The sequence below is a fragment of the Seriola dumerili genome, unplaced genomic scaffold, assembly GCF_002260705.1.
Source record: "Seriola dumerili isolate Sdu_G_001 unplaced genomic scaffold, Sdu_1.0 BDQW01000088.1, whole genome shotgun sequence".
NCBI classification, from domain to species: Eukaryota; Metazoa; Chordata; class Actinopteri; order Carangiformes; family Carangidae; genus Seriola; species Seriola dumerili.
This window is the reverse complement of record NW_019174343.1, coordinates 3,312,400-3,324,980: the sequence shown is the minus strand read 5'-3', so window position 1 is coordinate 3,324,980 and position 12,581 is coordinate 3,312,400. Positions and strand designations below refer to the sequence as shown.

General features: G+C 39.7%; 1 protein-coding gene across 1 annotated transcript; it reads left to right on the top strand.

The window, feature by feature from the left end:
• Positions 1 to 2,324: 2,324 nt before the first annotated feature.
• On the top strand, positions 2,325 to 6,041 carry barx1 (BARX homeobox 1). Its single transcript, XM_022745484.1, has 4 exons — positions 2,325 to 2,712; positions 3,921 to 4,212; positions 4,834 to 4,918; positions 5,549 to 6,041. The coding sequence occupies exons 1-4, from the start codon at positions 2,511 to 2,513 to the stop codon at positions 5,714 to 5,716; spliced, it is 747 nt and encodes a 248-aa protein (XP_022601205.1). The 5' UTR covers positions 2,325 to 2,510; the 3' UTR covers positions 5,717 to 6,041.
• Positions 6,042 to 12,581: the final 6,540 nt, after the last annotated feature.

Genomic DNA, 12,581 nt, shown 5'->3' with positions numbered 1-12,581 from the left:
AAGCCTTTACTCTCCTGTACTGTTGCTACTTAAAGATTGTGCCTTTTTGTTAAGTAGTATTTGTGTAAAATGGAAAAATTGTTTTTGTAGTCACTTAAAACTGTAACGTTCTTCTCAGCTGCACGTGTCTCACTAATCCTCCCTGACGAAATGCAATGTTATGCAGCTTTTATTGTTTGTTGTGTTTTTCGGATCCGTATATGATTTTCAGGTTCTTTAGTTTCAATCATGTTCACCCGTGTGTTAAAATAAAAGCTCTGACTAAGGTGATGGTGATGGTGAGTGCAGTTTTAAGTCTGACAGATTTATTGGAGCATCTTGCTCTAAATTGTGATATTATGTTGTGGAGATGTGTCACATCAGCTCCTGCTCCTACAAAGTTTGTTGCTGTATCATATTTTAAAGAAAAAGCCAAAAATCTAAATAGAGCTCCAACTCTGACATTCAGAGCTTCTGTGAGGTTTTGGTTGATTGTAGAGGCCAGAGCTTCTCTCGAAGCAGCCCTGAGCTGCATGCTAAAAATACGCTGTGGGAGATATTTCACAAATTCTGGGCTAAATAACCACAAAGGAAAAAATCCCAGAGGTGCTCCGGAGCGGGTTTTTTGACCTCCAGAATGATATATTTCTCTCTGAGCTGCCTCAGTGGTTTCTCTGGGCCCGGCCAGAGGGGAACACTGATAGGCTGCCATCAGTTGAGGTTTGATCAGTCTGCCACAATTACACTATAATACATCATGATGGGTAGTAGCAGACGCAACTGTAAAAAAAAAAAAAAGGAATATTGGTTTCTTGATCACTTTCTTGGCAAAAACATATACATTTATTGTGCAAGCCGCAAACTCTGTGTGAAACTATATCAGACATGCAACCTATGCAACAGCCTGATGCATATATTCAACATGCACCCTAATATGTGCATTATCAAGAAAAAATCTGTACCATTTTACAATAAGACCACCCTTATAATGGTTTGTAATTCGGTTATTAATTAGGTTGTTAACACTTTATAAATCATAAATAAACAAGTTTATATTTAAACAAGATATAACAGTTTTCATACATTGACGCGGGCTCACTATTTGGCAAGATCAAAATCATCACTAACGACTTACTACCATTTATAACTGGTAAAAAGAGCCTTATTGTAAAGTGTAAAACACATCATCATTTATTAACTAGTGACTAGTATTTATAACGGGTAACTCATTAATAAATATTAATGTGTTTTACCCTTTTACCAGTTATAAATGTTTGTAAGTAATAAATAAATGGTTGTAAAAATGAGAAGAAACATGAAGATTGACGGAGGGAGAATCACAGAGATGTGAACAGTGGGACAAAGAATGGGTGAACAGTTCACCAGGTAAAGGAAGGTTCCCACCTGTGTTCTAGCTGGAATGCTAAAGTGCTAAAGAAGAGAGCAACCAGCAGAAAGCATCTCCATGTTAATCTGCACTGAGTATTTGATATGATCATGTGATCTGCTATAATTTCATCTGCCAGATGAAACTTTCTGAGCATTAAGATGCCGACGGTGGTTCATTGATAGTAACTGAACAAACGTGATGAAGCAGCAGCTACAAATGCAGATGATGGAGAAAACAAAGAAAGCTCAGTAACTAATGAGATATGAGGCTGAACTGTACAGAGAAATGTGGGCTCACTATTTGGCAAGCAACAGGTCGCTGTTGGCCTTTTTTATCTGCTGTGTTATAACAGCTTATAAATGATTAATAAATTGTTAACAAGCTCATTAATGAACTAGTTATAAACCAGGGTAGTCTTATTGTAAAGTGGTGCCTCTTTTGGTGTTAACTTTACCCTCTAACCTGAGCTTTCTATGATGCACTAATTGCTACACTTCATCATCATCATCAGCAGCAGCAGCAGCAGCAGCATTGGTATAAGTTGCAATATCACCTGCTGGGCTTTTAAAAACTCCGTCCTTTCAGGTCCTTTCAGGTCCTTCTTTCCTTCCCTTTTGCATTTAAATCCAAGCAGGGCACGAGCGGCTTTGCATGTAACTTCAACTCAGTGAAAGAAGCGCGCAGACAAGCCCTGAGAAGAGGTGGAGCTATGACGAGACTCATAAAACCCAAAGCTTATTCCTCGATTCACTGCCAAGGTGACGCGCTGCGCAGCTGACAAATAGCTCCGACCTCCGCGGCTCTCTCACACACAGAGTGGGCATGAACACAGCCCGGTTCGGGAGTTTTTGCTTCAAGTTTTGTTCTCGGTTACAGATTTCCTCTCCAAGAAAAAACAAATCTGGTCTGAAGTAACGCGTAAAACCCCGCAGAGGACGCACAGAGTCGCAGAGAAGTGGGCAGCTGTGCTTGGTGTTTGGTTCGCGCCAGAAGAACCTGAGGATAACTCTGAGCCACAGCATTGATCTCCGGACTGTCCAGGCAGCACAGAGGGATTATGACAGCTGGCCTGGGCCACTGAGGGACTGATAATCAGGTGTGAGCGCTCGGTGCCTGTTGAAAGTGACCGCACAGCCAGATTATGCAGCATCCTTTGGACATGGGGGCGCATTACTATCCTCCGGAAATTCACCCCGACCACAGAACACATCGTTACAGGAGTTTCATGATAGAGGAAATCCTGACCGATCACCCGGAGCACAAAGCGTCGGCTCCGACCGGGGAGCTCCTCAAGTTCGGTGTACAAGCTCTGCTGTCCGCCCGGCCTTTCCACAACCAACTGGGTAAGAGAGGCGGCTGTGAACAGATGAATGACAGTCAATGTGACTCGTTTCATGCTGGAAAAAATGTAAGATGCAGATAATATATAGTAACAAAACGAATTATTATTATTAGGCTGTGACTAGTGATCATATTTAGTTCAAACTGGGCTTGATAGACAGTGAGGGGATTGTGCGTGATAAAACGAGCTACAGCTAAAGATTTAAAATACAAAATGTGTCGAACAGACTGATCTTGGTTAGAGGAAATAACTTCAGCTGTAAACTAATGGAAGTATCTCATTTTATTTATATTAAGAAAAATACCCAACAGGTAAAAAAAATATGCGATTTTAATGTTTTGACGTTTCTACAGTCCGTGCGTAAAAATGAGGATTACAGTATCTGTCCCTCACTGTTCCTCTGAAAAATCCAACATGAGTCGCAGATGTTACAATATTTACTCATATTCCAGTGTAAAAAGAAAAGAAAAGATAGTTTATGCGATAAAAGTTTGTTTATTTCCTCAAAATGTAACCTATTGCGCGGTGGTTTTTCTGAATGAACTGTGTCTGATTATCAACTGTAATTCCAGGTGTTTACATGTAGATGACTTTTCACATCTGGTCCAGTTTCTGTGAAAAATACCTGATCCTGTGCACCAGGCTTTGATTTTGTTTAATGCTGATTAAAATCATGTGACTCGAACACAACCTCTGGATTATATTTGAATTAAAGATCTTGAATCTGGATGATGATAAATAATAGATACAAACAGCAAAACTAACAATAATAATAGCACGATAAAAGACGTCTTATTCTAACGTTTCAGGCCCATCAAATTGATTGTATCATTGTATCGATTGTACCGATTGTTGCTGTTTGATATCATATAACTACATGGTCATATTTATTATAGGCCAAATGCACCATGTTTTTTCCCATCATATTCTATCAGCTGTACTTGAGGGATTCTGAATCCCCGAGTGAACTCTGACCTGAAGAGTCTGTCTGGTTTGATTTCACAGTCACATCTCTGTTGTGTTATAAGCTATAATAAAATTACTTTTCATTTGCTGGAGGACCATTTAGCTTCTGCTTTACTGAATTAATTTCCCGCCTCCTTCCTAGCACCCTAAACTAACCTAAACCAGCTAAAAAAACGACCATGAGCCACTTTCTAAAACAAACATCCCTCCGTGTGTGTGTTTGTTGCTTCTCGCTCTCTTCAGTGTTAAAAACCGACCAGACAAGCCTCCTCAAGTTCCCGCTGTCCCCGCTGTCCTGCTCGCTGGGCTCCCCGCTTGGCCCCGCGCTGCTGTCCGCGGGTCCGGGCCTGCAAGTCGGCGCGGCGTCTCACCACCTGCCGCTGGATCTGCACCTCCGCGGGAAGCTGGAGCACGGAGCCGACGGAGGCAGCAAAACCAAGAAGGGCCGCCGGAGCCGCACCGTGTTCACCGAGCTGCAGCTCATGGGCCTGGAGAAACGCTTCGAGAAGCAGAAGTATCTCTCTACGCCCGACAGGTGCGTTTATAGTCCGGTCAGAGGGGGATCGGCAGGGCTCAGGTCACTCCAGCACTCTCGCAATATTATGGGCAGAAAACTCAAAGATTTGTTAGAATTATTTGGATTTATTCCAACAGATAAATAATTATACTTCATGTACATTTCATACTTCTAAATGAGAATTTTCTGCAGCACTAAATATAAGATAATGGCAAAGAAATGAATCGTTATATTCATAATTTCATACATATCTAAAAATATTGGGAATAGCTATGGGAAAAAAACATACATTTGTAAGTTTTTAACTGTAGATTTTAAACTTCCCGTATGTTGCTGAAACCCACAATTTCACAAACACAAACATACACACACACACACACACACACAAAAATTAGTTTTCATTGCAGGTCATATTTTCATCTGGACATTTTGATACTGTCGTGTAGCCTAAAGCAAAACTGTTTCCCTGTAGGTTCATATACTTCATATACTGACTAATTGTATGTGACAGTTTATCCTGCAGAATTATTAGAAACAACTGAAAAGATTTGATGCGGTTTTGTTGGCCAAACACTGAAGTGATTTGATCTTGAATTTGCAGCGTGAGGTTTGATTTCATTGATTTCTCTCTCCCTACAGAATAGACCTGGCTGAGTCTCTGGGTCTCAGTCAGCTGCAGGTGAAAACATGGTACCAGAACAGAAGGATGAAGTGGAAGAAAATAGTAAGTAATTCTTCAAATTCCATTTGATGATAATGATGATGATGATGTTGATGATGATAATGATGCTAATGATGATGATGATGACGATGATGATGATGATGATGATGATAATGGCAGTGTTCAACAACAAACAATTCTTATTCCATTACATTTATTTCTGTGGTGCATTATTTCAACAGAGTTCTGTGGGATTTGTGAAATGTTCAGTGAAATGAATTAGCACTGAGTCAAAGTGAGTCACCCTGCATGTAGAAGGACCAGATTAGATCAACACTGGTGTTAACTGTGCCATGCTGCTCAGTTTAACCCTGTTGTTATGTTATGTTATGTTATGTTATGTTATGTTATGTTATGTTATGTTATGTTATGTTATGTTATGTGAAAATGAGTGCACAGTGTGCTCAGATGAAATCAATGAAAGTTATTAAGAGTATTTAGAAAAATACAGAGTGAATAAATTGTGTCTTAAACTTTATTATATTGAATATATATTATATATAATTAATCATATATGATTATATATATTTCTTGTCTCTGTGGCATTGTGATAGCCACTGATTGGAAGTGGGGTGATATAATTGATCACGGTTTGTGCTGAGCCTGAGCCTGACTTTCCTGCTGGTGTTGTAGGTGTTGCAGGGAGGAGGCCTGGAGTCTCCGACTAAACCAAAAGGCCGTCCGAAGAAGAACTCCATCCCCAGCAGCGAGCAGCTCTCTGAGCAGGAGAGGTCCGGGACCGATGCTGACCGTCAGTCTGAAGGCTCGAGCTCTAACTCAGAAAACACTCAGGAGGAATGACCCGGCCTCATGCCTGCAGAGACTCTGACTCCTACATGCAGAACCTCTCACCACACTCACTGTGCATCTTCTGGATGAGAGCGGACTCCCTGATGGTGCGGAGGATGCGTGCTAATGCAAACCAAAGACTTTTGCAGGCGCTGCCGAAACTGTACAAGGCAACATCTTCCAACAGCCATTGTGTTTTTGTCGTAGCCCTACCATGCATTCCCTCATGATGAACTTGCTGCTGTTGAGGAGGGAACTCAAACCTTTTGCAGTAGGTCCAACCCTTTATATTCTAAGGATCCACTCTCACTCATCTGTTTTGCATTCCCTTTGTGTAACTGTGCTATGTTTAATTATTAAATATATTTTCACTAACGCTGTTCTCTGTTTATTGTAAAGGACATAGGCTTATGATAATCTTTTAATCCAGTGTGTGTACAGTGCAGGTGAATATGATGATGACAGCTTACAGGCTCATCAGTCGCACACACTGACATGTTGACATGGCCCAGGGCCTAATATGGTTACATACCTTCACAATAAGCAAATGTCGTGTTGACTCCTGACATATTTTGCTGGGTTGTGGAGTCATATAGTGCACAACTTGTGCATCCCAGTTCATGACACGCTGCTCTTCCTTGTGTATGAGGAAAATCAGCCAGGCTAGCTAAAAAAAAAAAAGTGGTTTCCTAGTTTAACACCAGTTCTACATGATATTCCAGTGTAAAGGAAAGGATGAAAGGACCTAATGAAAAGCAGTTTTTCTATTTCTGTTTCTCTCTTTTTTCATTTAAATTTTCTGCTGCAGGTGAAGAAAAAGGCTTTTTTTTATTTATTATTGACAAGACTTGTGGAGACACTATAGGCTCATTTGCTGAAGTTTTTAGAAAGGAACAAAAACCAAGTCAATTTTGATGCAGTGACTGATGAGTCTTATTATGGCACGGACTATAACATCCTATAATATTCTATTCATGTCACCACAACCATCACGTTATATTGTTGTAGCCTATAAGCTGTGGAACAGTTTATTCCCAGTGGTTGTGTGTTTGTGCTGCACCATCGACCGGAAACCTTTTTTTTTAATTTTTATTTTTTCTTTAATTTATTCTTTTGTTACAGGATTTTTATTTTGAATTTTTTCACCGCAACATTTTCCTTAAAGCTCTGGCGGAATATTAGCAGCAGTTTCAAACCCTCACGTTACGTTTTAAAGGAGTGCTGATGGTCCATCGGGTTTACACTGGACAAAGATAAGGTTTTTCATTATAATGTAATGATTTCTTATCAAATTTTATTGATCTTACTGAGTTTAGACGGGAGGAATATCGTTTTATATCTGAGGTGTTCAGGCTCCGGGAGAACTGCACGAAAAATGGAAACACAGTGAGGATCGAGTTATTGTTAATATCTATTATCTATTATTATCATTATCGATTAATACCTACATTCATCTGTCGTGTTTTTCATCTGTTTGACTCACACCTTTAAACCTGAGAGGACATGTTTTATTTTCAACAGCTCTTCATCTGAGTGAAAACTGAAAGTAATTGAAAGTAAATGAAGTGGACTCTGGCTGTGGTCCACGTGCTCAGCATTTTAACAGAACTATTTCCATACATTTTTTCTACAGCAAATAGTGAGATGTGTGAGGCGTGCTTTGGCCTGTGACATAAACACAAACACAGGCTACAACACTGAAATGAACGCGTCATGTTGACTGAAACCCGTCCAGGTCTCCTCGTATAATAACCTTTTATAACGTCTCATGTCCACATGACCCGCTCTGTGTGAGTCTGTGGGCTGAAGCTGATGGTTGAACGGACACATGAGCTTTAATATCACACTAGAACTAAAGCACGCCAGTGCTCTGTGAACTCCCACTGTAATTTGTTTCATATTATTGGGCCAGTTTTACATCACTGGAATATCTGGTTTGTGCGTAACGACTCAAAATGCGTCCGTCATACGGAAAGATGATTTTCCTATGCTCCATTGTAATTTCTTTAACCTAAGTCATGGTAACAGTTCTACTTTTATTTTTCTGATTATGTTTTAATAGCATTTCTTCGGATATCAACCCCAGCCCTTGGCTCTAAGAAATAAACACTGTGTGTAAGTGAGTGTAGGCGCATGAGAGCGAACTATTAAAATAAGGTCAGTATAAACACCCAGTGGTTCAGCAGTGGGATTATTACAGGCCTCAACTGTGTTATTATTAAGCAGGATAACGTGGGACCCAAAGAAAGTCTATTACAAATTTGGTTAACCTTCCCCTTCATGTAAATACGATGCAGCGCAGCGTTTCCTCAGCCGCTGATAGAAGCTTATCACTGCAGTGTAACAGCATGGTGGTTTAAATATATATATATTCAACATATTATACTATTTCCTTTTTGCTTTAGCCGCTGTCTCAGCTTCACAAAGACACTTTTTTCTGCAGCCAAAACAAATAATTTGACATGTAATAAAACGAGTCATAAAAATAAGTGCATCTGTCGCATGGACCCGGTCAGGCTCAGCTTCACAGGCTCAGTGTTTTTCATTAAACTACAAAACACATTCTGTAAATGAACAAAAAAGACACAGCTGTGGGTTTTGCTGTTTTTTTTTTGACCTTATAGACAAATCACACCACACGATTCTGTTAATATCCTGACATCAGATGATGTATTAAAAAAAAAAAATCTAAAATGTATTTGGGACATGTTGTCATACACACACACACACACACACACACACACACACACACACACACACACCTTGCGTTTCAAGACATATGTCGGAAATCCATCAAATAATAAGTAAAAGATTTGAGGCATGGAAACACGGCAGTGCAGAAGCTGCAGGACAAAGATAATCATTAAAAGAATAAAATTAAAAAATTGAAAAACACATTGAAACACAATTGAAAAAAAACAAAAAAACACGGATGATTAAACTAACATTTTCCCGCCCTTCTGCACATGACCAATTACTCCAACTCAAGGGAAGAGGCTGAAAGGATTTGAAAAACATGTTTTGAGAACAGGGGACGTTTAAAAATGTCATTAAATTTGCTTTAATCTCTGCAACAGAAATGTGACATTTAAAGTCAAAATCAGCGTCTGGAAATAAGATCTTCATCAGATAAAGTGCATCAAACTGTAATTCAGTCGAGTTAATATACACTTTATTATCTCTGCTGCAGCTTAAATATTGGGAACAAAAAGGCTTTAAATCTTTAATTTTGCTCATCATTTTTCTTTTTCTATTTGCTGATGCATTGACGTTTCTTTCCCACAGCTTCATTTTGGGCCTGATGACCTTGAGGTGAAGGTGTTGTCCTTGATGCCTTGAAGTGTGTGGGATCAATAAGCAGCTGGGTTGTAATGTGGCAAACATCAGCGCTCATGTCTGCCTGTATAAAGTGCTGTAAACAAAAGAACAAAGCAAGAGTGAAGAGATCATTTGCTTCAAAGGAAACGCGTCTTACATGTCTCAGATTTCAAAATTAAAGGTCTGAATCTCCCAGTCCAGGCTCAAAACACACAATTTGGAGTCTGAAACTTGCACAAGTTTTAATCTGCATCAACGCACATTATACTTAGAGTTTTTGCTTTTTTTTTGTCATAATGTTTAGAAAGCTGCGTTCGCTGTACTTTTCCTGTAATTAATGTAAAATGACAAGCGTGCTTTCATCACCGAGGATCAGCATTCATTTCAGTGATCTGAGGACTAATTATTGCAATAGGTGCAAAATAAGGAATTATGATAAATAAATAAAAAGACATTATACTATTATATTATTCCATCCAGGTGAAGTTCAGTGATGCCTCTGACAATTTATAAACTCCCAATATTCATTTTCACCTGTGGCTCTTTATAAGTTATAGAATCCAGATTCTTAAAATTCCTGCTGATTATCTTTTTTTTTCCCCCAAACTGCACCTTTCTTTTACTTGGTGGTCTTATACAAGAGTTTTCAGTTTCACCGTAAGATCCACATGGACATCTGCAAGTCTCCCCCAACCACACACACACACACACACACACACACACTCCACCATCATCATCATCCAAGCAAATGGCTAATCAGTCCCTCGCTCAGAACGTCAAATTGATGTCAAAGCTTAATCATATGCAGATTAATGACAGGTTAACCTAAACATCAGAGCTGAGGTTGGAAAGAGAGACGCAGCAATATGGAAGAAAGACATGAGCACATTTTAGAAATGCATTTATTACTATTGTCCGTTTGTACAAGGTATGAGGTGAATGTGTGAGGTTTGCCTTTGTTTCCCAGCTGTAGTCGGCTGCATGATGCAGGATTTCATCCACGTGCACATTCTCTCTCCAGGGCTTTGAACCTGGCTGAGTGTTGGACAGCAATGACTTCCGACATAAATTACAATCAGGAGGAAGAGTCAGCCGCCAGGAATCTGCAGATTCGGAACATCCATACTTGACGCAATTTAATCATTAAGGGGACCCTTTGTGGTGGCATGATAGTGCTCTGGTGCGAGCAATGAGAGGCTGACCCCAATTTTTGAGAGCGGGTGTTTATGGAGTCAAAAGGTCTGTGCTTAGACAGAGCCCAGGCTGGGGGTCTGGGGGTCTTTGGGGGAGGCCCAGCGTCCGCCCAGCCACGCACAGGAGAATTTCTCCACGATTAAAGAGCCCCTGATTAATCTAACGTATGTGCCAAAACTGCACATGCGGCGTATGATCCCAATTAGACTGAAACCCAACTCTGTGCAGGCCCAGCTCCACATTAGCTCTGCCATTCTTCGCTTTGTTTTCACTGGACGCTCCCTGACAACATGCCGTTTCTATCAGACTGTTGTAGATTCTGTTTGCACAGATAATTCTAACTGGATGATGTTGATGCTGAGGGTAGGTATGTTATCATTGTTCAATATGCTTCTGATGTGAAATGCAAGATCGAGGCTTAGACACTAAACAACTCAAGGGGGAAATCGTTTTGCCAAACTTTCCAAAAGGTACAGCCAACATGACCGAGTCCATTCAAAGGAAAACACTCAACTTCTCAGTAAGTGTGTCAGTATCACAGACACCTTCTCGCTTGGGTGTGGTGTGTCGGAGGTAGGGGTGTGGTACACCTTACTATGGAACGGCTGTGTGCACTAGCTGTGTGCGGCCAGTGGGAGGCGTGGGGAAGGTGGGCGGGGGGGTGGGGGGGTTGAACTGGAGGGATTATAAATAGCCTCTGATAATAATGATATGTTTTTTTTCTTATTTCAGAAATAAAGGCTGCAATACAAACTCAAAAAGCTTAATTTTAATAAAATGAAAAAGGCATAAAAAGTGAAGCTTAACTTTCCCTTTTTGTTCTTTTCATGTCTGATCAGTCTCAAACATTTTTTACAATGAACAATCTCCATACATCTTTACAAGTGAACAGCTTTAACTCCTCCTTTTCTCTTTCTTTCCCTCTTATATCCACTTTCCCCGCTTATATCTCTGACGTTGTCTCTCGCCTCGTCTCTCCCCTGACTCCAGTCATAATGATTGGCTGAGTAGCATCATGTGACCAGTAAACGCCAGAAAAGCTGTGTTGGGTAAAATAGAAATGTTCTGTTAAATTTATTTGAATATTCATTAATTTTCTAGATTATGGTCCAGATCCAGATAAAACAGAATCTGGGTCTGGTTCCAGACTGTGGTCCACCTATTAGAGACCTCTGATATATAAAAGTTTATACATAGAGCACTATTCAAAAGACAGTTAGTGCTTTACAGTGAAAGCAGAATACAGCAGAATAACAAAAAGATTACAACAAAATAAATCCAAAAACAATAAAATAGTTGATTGAAAAGATATTTCTAAATACCTCTAGAGGTAAGTGAGAAAAATCAGTTTAATATGTAAGTCAAGAAAAGCCTAAAAGCATCAGGGATAATGGACCAGCTGCCGAGCAAACACATTTTTCCTGACTCCATGGCTCGCTATCATTTACCTGCACTTCTTTTAGTAACATGAGCAAGGCCTGTAAATAAAAATAATTTGATGATTCATTTCCTATGTAATTCTAAATTTTGCATGATAATCAATTATCCTGGCAATCACCTGCAGCTGCGTTAACACATGGCGTGTTCACAGACCCCTAGCTTTATAAATAGCTCAGTGTGACTCTCATTATGAGGCTGAGTCCCAGCGGTCTTAGGGAGACATGAAGTGAACTGCAGAGCAACATTTGCAGTGTGAAGTGACGGGGGAATAAAGTCCTAACTGTTTCTCGCTCTCTCGACAACAACTTGTGTCACTGAGTGGGCACTCAGCGAGGGCTGCAGTTTAAATAAATACTGTTTTCTGTGCGCACTCAGACGTCATTGTCACCTTGTATAATTCACAATAACCAGAATGAACCTTCAAGCTGCCATTTCCATTCAAGGGGAAATTATTTTTCTCAGCATAATGTGTATTCATGGGAATTTTGAGATGAGAAAAGTTCCAGATAAGAAGTGATATTGAAGTGATAGCAAATTAATATTGTCAGTATTACAATCATCATGGTGACCATTATGATCTGTAATATTCATGCCTTTTAAGTTTTTGTATATCTTTCCGTCGTCTCATCCCTGCACTACACTTCCCATAAATCTTTTTTGATCCTACATTAGCATTACTACATTGTCATAATTCTAATTTCTGATGACATATAATGGGTCTGAAAACATATTTTTCTCACTCACCTTTATATGGACAGAAAGTGATCTCAGTGTTGTTGGTGACATATGCAAGTTTCACGACAGTTTGTGAGTTATTTATTATGTTCACAAATATATTTTCTGATACACAAACAAATGCCTACAAGTTTTAACAGACGCAGAACAATTTTACAAATGTAAATGATAGTATTTTACATATATATTT